Below are 13,605 nucleotides of genomic sequence, written 5' to 3'. Positions count from 1 at the left end.
CGCCCCACACACAGGCAGCAGCGTGGCCTCTGCAGCTCCAGCACTTGTGGCTCTGAGCCTGCTGTTTATTTTGGGATTGCAGCATCTGATCTTCATTTGGTGTTGCCAAAGAGCCTGTGATGTAGGTCGTGTGCTGGATGGGGCATGAGCTGTTGCTGGAGGGAGGAACTGCCGGTGGAAGGGCTGGCAGGGGTGTCACTGCTCTGGTTGGGGCTGGGGGGGGCAGAGCTATTTCTTTACAGCAATCTCCTTGAAAACCTCCTCTTCTCCCGTCCCCCTGTGAGGATGGCTGGTGCTGTGGCTGCAGGAGGAGCAGTAGCTGCTGAGAGCTCCGGTGCAGCCCTGCTCTCGCTGCGGTTCCCATGGTACTCGGCTGTCACACACACATCTAACTCCCTGCCCACAGCAGGATTAGAGCCTTCTGGGAGAAGGATAAGAGGATGCAGGAAATGGAGACAGGGGAGAAGGCAGGAAAGGGAATGGAGCCCGTGGCAGGGTGGAGGTGAATGCAGGTGCCAGCCCCATCAGAGCAGCCCAGGGGTCCCGGGGGCTCTGCCAGGGAGCAGCCGAGCTGGCCGTGGGATGCCTGGGAGCAGAGACCCTTCCTGAGAGCTGAAGGCTCTGGAGCAGGCAAGAGGAGGTTCTCATCCTTCTGCTGTCGTGTCTCCTGCAGCTTGCTTCCTTCTGGGGGTGTGCATTGCCTTTTGGTGATTCTCTTTGCTGTTTGCTCTCCCTCTGCAGATCCTGACAGCCACTTGTATGACATGGGATACACCCCTGAGGAGGAAGCCCCAGCCTGTCCTGATGAGTTTGACGACTTTGTCACGTTTGAGGCAAGTATGAGTGCTGCTGAGCCCTGCAAACCTCAGCTGGAATCAGGGTGGGACCTGGGGGCTTGGCTGGGGCTGAAGGGTGCTGTGACAGTGTTCTGGGATGCCTCACGTGGAGTAAAGATGAATCCTTTCATCCTTGTGCAATCAGAGGCTAGAGGAGGCAGGAAGGGTGAAGGGTGCCTGCTGCTGCTGCTGCTGCTGCTGCTGCTGCTGCTGCTGGTGCTGCTGATGCTGCTGCTGCTGCTGCTGCTGTGTTTGTCCCACTGCTGGAGTTTCTGAGCTTGGGGAACTCGAGCCCAGCATTCAGATGCACCAGCTGGGAACCTACCCAAGAGGCACAGGAGATGAGCTGGACATTGGCCCTCAGTGCTGTTAGGCTGGAGAAAGGCAAAGCAGAAGAGGAAAACGCAGCTTTTAGTCTCTGTTGGTGGGTTGGATCAAGGGTGCTTACCTGACATGAGGGTTTTGTCCTTTTGTTAAAGCCACAGCCTCCATCCCTCATTCCCTTCCCCATTCCTTAGCACAGGAGCATGCTGCAGTGCTGAATCTGCTCTCCCAGGTTGAAAGGAGGCTGCTGCAGTGGCCTGTTGTCTGTGGTTTTGGGCTATGTGTGGAAGGCTTCTTCCCTTGCTGCTCTGTGCCTTCCAAGCTGGAGCAGAGGCTGCTGCAGACAGCTTCAGAGCAAAGGGCTGGCTGGCTTCCTAGTCCCACCTGCAGGCTGAACAGCTTCCTTCTGCTTCTCCTTTCCCAGACTTTCCTCTTCAGGTTTGTTACTCTCATTCATTGGTGCTCAGGATGCAAAGGGACTCCCAGCCTCCTGGCTGTCCAAGGCTCTGCCTTGTACACTCTGTAGTACATTGGTTGTGACTCCTTGACTGAAGCCTCAAGCTATTCTGTGGAGTTTCTAGTGATAAACTGGGTTTTGGGCAACTGATGTTGCCCATGTTAGTGTGAAGCACAGGTCTGTCACTTGGAGTGGTGGCTACAGGCTGGGCAGTGAACCATGTTGGCATCCCACTTCCCAGCCAAGTGTGGGGTTTCTCTGGAGCTGGGTTGTGGCTCCTGTGCTCAACCAAGTCAATGGACTTGCACTGTCACCCTCAGCAAGTCTCTTCCTCCCTTAGGACTGATGGGATGGACACAGCTGCAAGAGTGTGTGATCAAGAACAAGGGTGCTGGGGAGGGGCTGAGGGGATGGGGGTGCTGAGCCTGGAGAAGAGGAGGCTGAGGGCAGGCAGCAGCACTCTCTGACACTCCCTGCCAGGAGGCTGCAGGGAGCTGGGGGTCGGGCTCTGCTCCCCAGGCAGCAATGACAGGACAAGAGGCAATGGGCTGCAGCTGCCCCAGGGGAGGCTGAGGCTGGAGCTGAGGCACAACTGTTTCCCTGAGAGGGGTGTGAGCCCCTGTGCCAGGCTGCCCAGGGAGCTGGGGGAGTGCCCAGCCCTGGAGGGATCCCAAAGGCGTGGAGCTGAGGTGCTGAGGGCTGTGGGTCAGTGCTGGGCTGGGCAGGGTGAGGGCAGGGCTGGGGCTGCAGCAGCTCCAGGGGCTTTAACAACACAAATGGCTCTGTGAGTCTCTCCTGGGTTCCTCCCCCAGAAGCTTTCAAGGATGTGTTGGATATCAGATCACCTTTCCTTTCTGATAGCTCCAGAGGCTGCTGGAAGCTGTGTGGAAGGGGCAGGAGGGGAGATGAGTGGCCTTTCTCTGGTGCAGGCTCAGCAGCGTGGCTCTGCAGCCTGTCCCAGCCTGTCCCAGTGCTCAGGCAGCCAAGGGCAGCCACGTTCCTCAGACCTGCACCAAGGGACAGTCCTGTGTGAGATTCAGAGCAGGGCTGTTTGCTAGAGGCTAATTTAACAGAGCTGAGCTGTGTCAGAGCTGGGAGCTATTCTGGGCAGGAATAGGAGCGGCCGGGCGAGCGCCCCGTGGGATGGAGCTGCTGGGGCAGCCTTCCCCTGAAAGGACAAGGTGACCCACAGGGAAAGGTGATGAGTCCTGAAATGTCCTTTCCAGGAAGGTGTAAGTGGATCCCTGCTCTGAATGGAGGGTGTCAGAGGAGTGCTCTGTGCTGAGAGCCTTTGACATGCCACTGAGCAATCGCCTTTGTTGTCCTGGCTACAGCGTGGAGTCCCAATCCTTTCCAGCCTGCAGGGAGACTTCATAGAGGTTCAGCTGGAGAGAGAAATGCTGCTCAGCCTTGGGAGTGTGAAAATGACTCTGTGTCTCAGGGCACAGGGTTTGTGTTGTGCCTCAGCTGAGCCCTGATCCCTCAACGTGCAGCTCGGGGCACAGGACCTGCAGGGCTGCTCCTGGCAAAGCTGCAGCTGGTTCAGGGAAGGGGGTGGCTGAGAGGATGCCATGGGACAAAGCAACCTGCTGGCAGAGCAGCAAAGGAGAGCTTTTGACCATGCTGCCCTGCCTGGCAGAGCTGCCTGCTGGGGTGGGCTGCAGCTCCTTCTTCCTTCCGTGCAGCAGCCTCAGGAATCATGAGGCAGAGACCAGAATAAACAGTCTTTCCTGTTCCTGACCCCACCTTGCTGACAGGGCCATGGGCTGAAGGAGCAGAGCTAGTGTTTCTCCTCATCTGTCACATCAGAGGATGTAGGAGAGGAGCTGGAGGAGAGGTGCAGCATCTGCCATGCCGTGGTACTGAGGGGTTTGGAGGAGCAGCTGTGGCTCCCCTTACACAGCACAGGATCCTGGCTCTAAACGTGCTGGGGCCTTGATGGAGAGCTTTTCTCCTGAATGTTTGTTTAAACAAGTGCTTTAAGCAGTGTAAATGAAAACATCTTCTCTTTGTTAATAAGGTTGCCCTTGGTGACTCGTCTGCTCTTCTGGTGGCTGTCATCAGAGAGAGCTGAGCATCTCTGCAAACCTCAGAGGCTCTGTGTCTCAGCCAGTGCTTGCTCTGCAGAGAGCAGAACCCACACTTGTGTCTTGCAGAAAGGGCTTAGAAGCCTCTTGAACCTTGACACTTTGCACAGGGACCTCTGGAAGCTCAGAATCCCAGGATGATGGGGGCTGCAAGGGCCCTGCAGAGCTGCTCCAGCCCCTGCTACAGAAGCTTCCCCTGGCCCAGGGGCACAGGAACGTGTCCAGGTGGGGTTGGAAACCTCCCAAGGAGTCTCCATACCCAGGCTGCCATTGGTCTTGCCCACGAGGGCACGTTGCTGCTCATGGTTGGTTTGTTCTCACCCAGCTCTCCCAGATCCCTCTCCTGCAGCTGCTCTCCAGCAGGTCACCCCCAGCCTGTGCTGGTGCAGGGGGCTGTTCCTCCCCAGGGGCAGGACTCTGCCCTTGCCCTTAGTGACCCTCAGGAGGTTCCTCTGTGGGTCAGTGCTGGGCTGGGCAGGGCTGGGACTCTGCAGCTTCAAGGGCTTTAACAACCCAAAGGCTGCCGTGGTTGAGCTGGGTGTGGGGCTGTTGCCATCTGCTGGGCGACTGCTCTGCATGCTCTGGAAGCCTCAGGACGTGCATCAGAAGAGGGGAATGTGCTGTCTCAGACCCAGAGCTGCAGCAGTGCTGGCTGCACATGGGCACCCTGCAAACCTCACCTTACCCCCTGGGCACGTCTCCTCCAGCTAAATGTTCACTAGCAGGTTGTACAGCAGAGTGGGAGTGCATTAAGGGACTAAAACAATCACTGGTGAGGTCCCACGTGTAGTTGTGTGTGTTGTGGGAGGAGGGGATGCTCCTGGCTCTCTGCAGCTGGCTTGTCTGCAGGCACCAGCTGAGAGAACTGGTGTCTCAGAGCTGGAATTTCTCTTCCTGTGGAGCAATTAGGCTGAATGCCCCTTGGACAGCAAAAATCACATCAAGGCACCTTAAATCCACCTTGCTGGATTTCTCCAGCCATTCAGCACTTCTGCCATGGGCACCAAAGGCTTGTGGGCTTGCAGCTGTAGCCTGGCAGCAGGTAAGTGTGGTGAGTGTGTGGTGTCCCCTCGCTGGGGTGTGCAGGAGCCTTTCCCCACAGCCAGCAGCCACCATTCCTTGTGGATTGTGACCAGCCCACATGGGCTGGTTGCACAGGTTTGCTGTACACCCACTGTCTCTCCTCCTGGTAGCACAGTGACCCTTCTGAGTTCTTGCTACAGACTCCCCAGGAAGGCTTTGTTCTTCCCCTAAAGCAGAGAGCTGTGCCTGTGTGGCACAGAGCATTTGGAGTAGTGTGTTTTCTGCCTTCCTGGTGAACCTGCTTTGCAGTCCTCAGCAGCCTGGGGAAGGTTTTTCCTCCTCTGCCTCTCTGTACCACTGTTACCAGTGGACACATGTCTGGTAGAGGCCAAGCAGTCTGAAACAGCAGGGTTAAGGGCAGCCTGCAAAGGCAACCTGCCTCTGAGCTGCCTGAGGGGCTCCCAGAGCCAGGGCAAACGTGGGGCTCAGCCTGCCAGCCCTGGGCTGCTCCCTCACTGCCTCAGCACGGCTCTGAAGGTCTGCAGTGCTCTGCCACACTGGCACTGCTGCCCCAGCACAGCACTGGCAGGGAGGGGACGGTGGAGACAAGGCAGCAGCCTGTGAAAACTCTTCACCCCTTGAGCAGTGCCATTGCTGTGGCTGGAGGGGCTGCTCTCACAGCATCCACCCCAAACCCTTGTCATGTCCCAACAGAAGAGACTCAGAGTCCCTCTCCAAGGCAGCTGCTGCAACTGCTGTGAAACTCGTCATAAACAGCTCAGAATGTCCCAGGCCAGAACTGCAGGGCTGTGAAACGTGAGGGGTTTGTGTCTTGGTAAGGAAAAGCCTGAAAATACCAAGGAAAGTCCTGCACTGAGCAGGCTCAGAACTGCTCAGAGGAAAGGGGATGGGAGCATCAGTCAGGCATGGACAGCCCTGAGGCACCACTGAGTGCAGGGTTGTGGTGAGAACTGTCACTGCTGGTCACAACAGCTGGTCCCAGTTGGGAGTGTTTGCCTTGAGCTCAAGAGTTTGGAAAACAAAGCCCTTGAGGCTTTATCTTGAACCAGGAGCACTGAGAAACGTGGGAGCCAGGCTGCAGCTGAGGAGGAGGCTGAGGCACAGGGAAACTGGAATCACTGAATCCTCTGGGCTGGGAAAACCCTTGAAGCTGCTGCAGTGCCAGCCCTGCCCTCACCCTGCCCAGCCCAGCACTGACCCACAGCCCTCAGCACCTCAGCCCCACGCCTTTGGGATCCCTCCAGGGCTGGGCACTGCCCCAGCTCCCTGGGCAGCCTGGCACAGGGGCTCACACCCCTCTCAGGGACACAGTTCTGCCTCAGCTCCAGCCTCAGCCTCCCCTGGGGCAGCTGCAGCCCATTGCCTCTTGTGCTGTCATTGCTGCCTGGGGAGCAGAGCCCGACCCCCAGCTCCCTGCAGCCTCCAGGCAGTGCCAGAGAGCTCAGGAGGCTGCCTGTGGGCTGAGCTGTGGCTGCAGCAAAAGGATCCCAGTAAGTGTTTGAAAAGTAAAGCTGGCAGGAGCTGGGGCTTCCTAATCAGCTCCACTGCAGGAGGATGTGACTTGGGGCTCCCCACAGCCGTGCCAGTCCTTCCCAGTCCTTCCCAGTCCTTCCCAGTCCTTCCCAGAGCACACACAGGGGAGCTGGGAGTGCAGAAGGGCCGTGACCTGCTCAGCTGAGCGTCACATCTGGACAGAGCGAGGAGGAGGGTTGGGGTTAAAGCATAACTCCCCTTCAGCTGAGCTCCTCAGCACGAGTCCTTGGGCTGTTTGGACTCAGCACAGAAGGTCAAGTGGCTGTGGAGGCACAGGACTTCCAGGGAGCCTTGCTGAGTGGTGGCTCCTGCTCAGGGCTCTGTGCTGCAGGATGTGGCCCAGAGAAAACAAGATGTGATTTGTGAAGGTAATGGAAGGAAATCAGCTTGTTTATGCCAGACAGACACAACCAAGGGGGGGGGCTGAGGCTGGAACAGACTCAATGCCTCCAGCCCTGTGGGTCTGAGCAGCACCCTGTGCTCTGGGGGGGACTCGCAGTGCCAGAGGCTGCCCTGGGGAAGGGGAGATGCTGTGGCTGCTGTTTGCAGAAAGCAGCTGCTTGGGTGAGGGCACTGCAGGACTGGTGTGTTTGTAAACCCCTGAGGCAAGCCCCAGCCCAGCCTTTGTGCCCAGCACTGTGGTGGTGTGTCATAGGTGGCTGGCTGAGTCACCCAGAGGGTGATTGGCACCGGGCAGCGCGCTCCTGAGCCTGCCCTGCTCAGCCTCCCTGGGCTCTGTGCTTGTGGCTATAAGGAAGGAATTGCTCACTTAGTCCTTCAATATTCATCAGGAGTATCAGGAAGGGTGTGATAAGCCCTGGAAGCCTCTAGAGGTTCTCTTCCAAAGGAGCCTTTTGAACTGGTTTCACTGGGAAGCAAGCAGGGGAGGGAAGTGCCCCTGGAGCTGCCAGGGAGTGCTTTTATTTTGGTACTCCTGGAACAGGCAGGGAAGTGTGCAAGTGTCTCCCCTCCTTATCACAGGGCTGGGAACAAAAGGCACCCTGTTGAGCTGCTGCTGGGTTGTTAAAGCCTCAGCTCCAGGACTTTGCTCCCTCCTGCCCGGCAGAAGCAGCCGCAGCTCCTGGCACCCTCCTGGCACCGCAGGCTCCCGGGGCTGCCCGGCCCCTGGGCACCCAGGAGATGTGTCCACAGGTGGGTTTGGATCTCAGGGACCCTCAGGGACCCTCGGCCCTGGAGGTGCTGGGAAGAGGCAGGTTGAGTGTTGGCTGTTTCCTTGCTGCCTGTGTTGGAACCAGCCCCTGTAGCCCAGGGGGTGTGTAGCCCTGACCTCCCTGGCAGCCATGGACCAGGGGAGGTGGCTGAAAGCTTTTGGGGTGCTGAGGACAGTCCCCAAGGTCTGGTGTGGTGTGAGTCGCTGTTTTGGTTTGGGTTTGGGGTGCTTTTGTCTGCACTGCCAGGTGCCGTGGTGCTTGTGCCCAGCCTGGAGCACAGCAGGCTCTGAACCCAGCTTAGGGGCGTGTTGGGACTGTTGCCTTTGCTCTGGCTTCTCTGCAAAGTGCACACTGCTCAAATGCAGGGCAGGACTCACATCTTGTGCCTGAAGAGTTGATGCCTTTCTGCTGGTGATGGCCCCAGTGGGGGATTGCTCAGGTGTGTTGTGGGTTTCTGGCTGCTGGTGTCCAGAGGCTGAGGTGCTGGGGGGTGCTTCAGGGCTTTGAGGGTGGTTCTGTTCATGCAGACTCAGGTGGGACTGTAAACACAACTTACCTCCCTTCTGCCTGGCTTTGAGTTGGTTTAAAGCCTATTTAAAGCACAGGTTACCTGCTGTGAGACTGGGCAGACACCTGTGCCCATCAGAATCACAGTCATAGAATGGTGGGGATGGGAAAGGAGCTCCAGAGCTGCCCCAGCCCCTGCTCCAGCAGCTTCCCCTGGCTCAGGGGCACAGGAACGTGTCCAGCTGGGGTTGGAAACCTCCTGAGCAGGAGCCTCCACACCCTCCCTGGGCAGCCTGGGCCAGGGCTCCCTCACCTCAGCACCAAAGGAGCTTCTCCTCCTGTGCCAGGGGAACTGTTTGTGTCCCAGCTGATGTCCATCACCCCTTGTCCTGGCACTGGGCACCACAGAACAAAGTGTCCCCCCATCCTGCTGACACCCACCCTTTAGGTACTTGTCAGTGCTGCTGAGGTGCCCCTGAGCTCAGGCTTCTCTTCTCCAGGCTGAACAGCCCCAGGGCTGCAGCCTTTCCTCCTCACACACATGTTCCAGCCCCTCAGCACCTTGGTGTCCCTGCACTGGCCTCTCTGCAGCAGTTCCCTGTCTCTCTGGGGCTGGGGAGCCCAGAGTCAGGCAGATGCCACAACCCATGCTGGGCTGGCATTGCTGCCCAGGCTGCCTCCATGGGCTGCTGCAGCCCAGGGCTGGGATGCTCTTTGGGACACAGCCTGTCCCACTGCCATGGTCTGAGGGTCTCTGGGTGCCCCCAGCACTCAGCTGCAGCCAGGGCAGCGTTCCCAGCCTGGCCCTGCCCCCTGCCCACAGTCAGCACTCAGGTGTCCTTGGGTGGTGGTTTTGCTGTCCAGTCTGTGTCCTGCAGCCAGCCCTGTGTGCAGTCAGAGCTGGCATTGTCATCAGAGCCTGCATTATCAGAGCCTGCATTATCAGAGCCTGCATTATCAGGAATAAGCTCCTGCTTGCTGGGAAAATGAAGTTGTTTTTCCTTTTCCTCTCCCCCCACTTCCCTTCCCAAGCTTCCAAGAGGTTGTGGCCAAGGACAGCAGAGCTGCAGGATAGGAGCTGGCTCAGCACATGAGCAGGGGAGCAGCCCTGCAGAAAATGCCTGGGAAGAACTTCCCTGGGAGACAGACTTTGCTCTTCTCTCCAAGGCAGCACCTTACCAAAGCTTGGGCTAAAGCTTCTGTCCATCTTGCAGGCATCAAAGGCAGAATGTAGGGGAGGAGCTTTGGCTGGCAGCCAAGAGGGCAGTTGCAGGATCTTTTCATCAGGTGCAATGAGCTTTGCTGGAACATCAGGGTCTTTCCTGCAGCCACTTACAGCATCTGATTTGGAGCCCAAAATGGGGCATCTGCACCTGTCCTTTCAAACTTGTGGCACTCAGCTGAGGCTGAAGGGTGAGAGAGGAGTCCGTGAGTGCTATTAAATAGAAGACAGCAGGGGTTTCATTCAGGAGATCCCTGAGCTACAATTTTCTGGTGCTTATGCTGTCCTTACACCTTTTTCCAGGGTCCTGGGCAAAGGGGACTGTCAGTGTGATCTGGTAGCACTGGTATGTTCAGGGTATAGCACAGCTGTGTGTAACAGCTCCTACATGTGCTTGTGACACCACAGACACTTTGCTGTGACATTTCCCCAGACAGCTGGGATAGCAAAAGGCTTGTTTTGGAGGGTTTTTTAGGGACAGATTCCCCCAGCTTATATACCCTCTTCTTTCACAGTTATGGCTACTGAGCAATCTTTAGCTTCTAGAAACTGGCTTGGGTCACATTGAACTTGATTCCTTTAGTTATTAAATAGAGTAACCTTGGTGTCCCTGCACTGGCCTCTCTGCAGCAGTTCCCTGTCTCTCCTGAGCTGGGGAGCCCAGACTCAGCCAAACCAGAGACGTGGCCATGGGGTTTGAGGTCTCAGTGCTGGTGAAGAGCAGCTCTGCACTGTGCAGCTGCACCTTTGCCCAGGGCACAGGGGCTTGGTTTTGCTTTGCTTTGTCAGGAGTTTGGTAATACCCAAACCCCCTGGATTCACCTATCTCCCTCTCACATCTTTCCTTGAGGTTTTAGTTACTTAATCTGTGATGAAATGTGAAGCAGAGTTCTCCACGCTGCTGCTCAGGGGCAGGACCTTTGTTTACAGTTTGAGCTGCCTCTCAACTCATTGACCCCATGGGTTTAAGTTTAATAGGGCTCTAGTTAGTGTGACAAGAGAAAAACACAAGGGAAGTTTGCAAAGAGTGTCACAGATGCTCTTTTCCTAACCACTGAAGCAGTGACTTGCTGCCCATCCCTGTGGCTGCAGGAGGATGGGGAACGTGCTGTTGTGGTGGCTGCTTCAAGCTCTAAGGGGCTGTTGCTCCCTGGTTCAGCCCCTCTGGGTCAGTGTTTCCCATCAATGAGCTGCTTTGTAACTACTGGGCAGATCAATCTTGTAGCAAAAGGCACTGATGTCCTGACACTTCAGCTTCATGCCCAGAGGGTCAGCCACAGCAGCCACAGCAGGGAGTTTGCCATCCAGCTCCCCATGGGTTGGAATGATTCCTGTTCACTGTAATGCTTGAGCTCTTGCTTTAGGAAGGTGTTTCTCCTAGTGCTGCCATGGCTCTCCCCCTAAACGTGGAGGTGGTTTGAGGCTCAGCCCCATCTGTATGAGGCAGCAGGCAGGGCTGCAGAGGAATGCCTGCCTGAGGGGCAGAGTGGGGAGCAGAGCTCAGCCCTCCATGCTCACAGCATGATTCTTCAAACCAAATGGTGCTGCTCCCCTGGAGCCAGCTGTGGGTGATGGGCCTGGGGAGGCAGAAGGCGTGGGAGCTGGGGGTCCTGCCCCTGCAGCCCCTGCACATGAGACCCAGTGGTGAAGGTTTATAAACCAGTGCTTTCTGTGGAGGGGTGGCAGGTCACTGCTGGCACTAGAGGGGGGCAAAAGTGCTGGAGGGCTAAGTGGTTGTTTTGAGTGGTGGTTTTTATTGCAGAGGATTCAGATGAATAGCTTGTCCTCCTGAAACAGAGTGAGAGAGAGTGGTGAAAGAAGCTGGGACACAAACAGCTCTGTTTCAACATAAGGAAAAACTCTTTCAGTGCTGAGGGTGAGGGAGCCCTGGCCCAGGCTGCCCAGGGAGGGTGTGGAGGCTCCTGCTCAGGAGGTTTCCAACCCCAGCTGGACACGTTCCTGTGCCCCTGAGCCAGGGGAAGCTGCTGGAGCAGGGGCTGGGGCTGCAGCAGCTCTGCAGGGCCCTTCCCACCTCCACCACTCTGGGTCTCCATGAAAGCAACAGTGATGAGAACTGCCAAGGCAGCAGCGTGTCATCCCTCCTGGACTCAACAAATCCCCCCTTGCTCACAACAAAACCTCCCCTCAACTCTTAGTGCCTATTGGTGCAGTGTGCTTTGCAGCCCCTGCTGTGGCAGTTGCAAATCACACGTGGCCCTTGGGCTGTGGCTGCACCCTGGGGCCATGTGTGGTGCTTGGGCTTGGAGCCAGAGCAGGACCCAGCTGTGGGGTCCAGCTCAGGCTGCTCTTAGGGGCTGGATCTCTGTGCTTGGCAATGGTACCCAGCAGTAAGGAGCTGCCCCAGGTGTGCTCTGCCTTGCCCTGCAGTGCATGCCCCTGGCTGTGCTGCCCTGTGCCATTCATGGCAATGGTACCCAGCAGTAAGGAGCTGCCCCAGGTGTGCTCTGCCTTGCCCTGCAGTGCATGCCCGTGGCTGTGCTGCCCTGTGCCATTCATGGCAATGGTACCCAGCAGTAAGGAGCTGCCCCAGGCGTGCTCTGCCTTGCCCTGCAGTGCATGCCCCTGGCTGTGCTGCCCTGTGCCATTCATGGCAATGGGAGGCAGCAGTAAGGAGCTGCCCCAGGCGTGCTCTGCCTTGCCCTGCAGTGCATGCCCCTGGCTGTGCTGCCCGGTGCCAGGCGTGCTGTGGTCTCGCCGCAGGCCAACGAGGTGACGGACAGCGCGTACATGGGCTCCGAGAGCACGTACAGCGAGTGCGAGACCTTCACGGACGAGGACACCAGCACCCTGGTGCAGCAGGAGATGCACGACGAGCTGGAGACCGACAGCGCCATCGGCTCGGCCCTGCACTCCGAGTGCACCGAGGAGCCCGAGCACGGGTGAGTGCCAGCAGCAGCCCCCGGGCAGGGAGCTGAGGGAAAGGGAGAAGAGGAGGCTGAGGGCAGCCAGCAGCACTCTCTGACACTGCCTGGCAGGAGGCTGCAGGGAGCTGGGGTCGGGCTCTGCTCCCCAGGCAGCAATGACAGGACAAGAGGCAATGGGCTGCAGCTGCCCCAGGGGAGGCTGAGGCTGGAGCTGAGGCACAACTGTTTCCCTGAGAGGGGTGTCAGCCCCTGTGCCAGGCTGCCCAGGGAGCTGGGGGAGTGCCCAGCCCTGGAGGGATCCCAAAGGCGTGGGGCTGAGGTGCTGAGGGCTGTGGGTCAGTGCTGGGCTGGGCAGGGTGAGGGCAGGGCTGGGACTGCAGCAGCCTCAGGGGCTTTAACCCAAATGATTCTAAGAAACTGACAATCAGGAGGTGGTTGTCCCCAGCCCTGGCTCAGTCTTTCCCTCCAGACCTCCAGGTAGGTTCTGGAGCATGTCCAGAGCTGGGGAAGGGGCTGGAGCACAAGGGGCTGGGGAGGAGCCGAGGGAATGGGGGTGCTGAGCCTGGGGAAGAGGAGGCTGAGGGCAGCCAGCAGCACTCTCTGACACTCCCTGACAGGGGGTTGTGGCTGAGGAAAGTCAGTCTTTGCTCCCGAGTAACAGGACAAGAGGAAATGGCCTCAGTTCACACCAGAGGGGGTAGGAGGAACTTGGGAGGAACTGTTTCCCTGAGAGGGGTGTGAGCCCCTGTGCCAGGCTGCCCAGGGAGCTGGGGGAGTGCCCAGCCCTGGAGGGACCCCAAAGGTGTGGAGCTGAGGGCTGTGGGTCAGTGCTGGGCTGGGCAGGGTGAGGGCAGGGCTGGGACTGCAGCAGCCTCAGGGGCTTTAACAACCCAAAGGGTTCCGAGTAGCTGACTGTGTGGGAGCAGCAGAGGACTAAGACACAGCCCCAGGGTTTAAAGGAAAATGGGCTGAGTCTGTCTTGCTGCAACTGGTTGGTTTGTTCTTTGTATTTGTAATTTCATGCAAGACCAAAATAGCTCTTCTTTAGAAGTAATGATGGAGCTAATAAGTGGGGTGCAGCGAGCGTGGGCTGCTCTGCAGCTCAGCCTGCCAGGCTCTGGGAGTTAATTGTTGCCTTGGGAGAACTTCTCTACCCTCATTAGCATGTTTAACCTCTAAAAGAAGTTCTCAGATGATCCAAACACCTGAAATACTTTGCAGTTTTTAATCTCCCACTTCAGCCAGGTGTAATTTTCAAGCCAGGGGGGGATCTGCTGGTGTTCTTGTTTCTGCTAAACACTCGCCAGCCCTTTGATGTGCAGCCGCCTCCTGAGCTTGAGGCTGCCTGCAGCACGGGCTGCTGAGCTGAGCCTTTGTCCCCCTGTCTGAACAAAACTGCTCCTGGGCTGCCCCCCTTCCTGGCTGTTGCAGGACAGCTGGTTTTGGGGGTGAAGCTGGGAGGGCAGGAGAGGGAACAGCTCCTTTAACAGCCACTGGGCCGTGCTGAAAGCACAGGAGCCACCGTTGCTTAAGGTGTG

The 13,605-nt window shown here is 57.7% G+C and overlaps 1 protein-coding gene across 3 annotated transcripts in view; it reads left to right on the top strand.

The window, feature by feature from the left end:
* Positions 1-13,605, top strand: part of RAB11FIP3 (RAB11 family interacting protein 3) — a 76,444-nt gene that overhangs the window by 35,853 nt on the left and 26,986 nt on the right. For 2 of the 3 annotated variants that reach the window (XM_061993637.1, XM_061993635.1), the window contains exons 3-4: positions 742-833; positions 11,904-12,082. In XM_061993637.1, coding sequence (XP_061849621.1) covers positions 742-833; positions 11,904-12,082 — 271 coding nt within the window. Of the gene's footprint in view, positions 1-741; positions 834-7,301; positions 7,434-11,903; positions 12,083-13,605 lie in introns of those variants that run through there. The other variant, XM_061993636.1, reaches the window with a different exon arrangement.

This window comes from Colius striatus, chromosome 3 (assembly GCF_028858725.1).
Source record: "Colius striatus isolate bColStr4 chromosome 3, bColStr4.1.hap1, whole genome shotgun sequence".
In the NCBI taxonomy this organism is placed as follows: domain Eukaryota; kingdom Metazoa; phylum Chordata; class Aves; order Coliiformes; family Coliidae; genus Colius; species Colius striatus.
The sequence above is the reverse complement of the archived record's forward strand: the minus strand, read 5'-3'. Positions and strand labels throughout refer to the sequence as shown.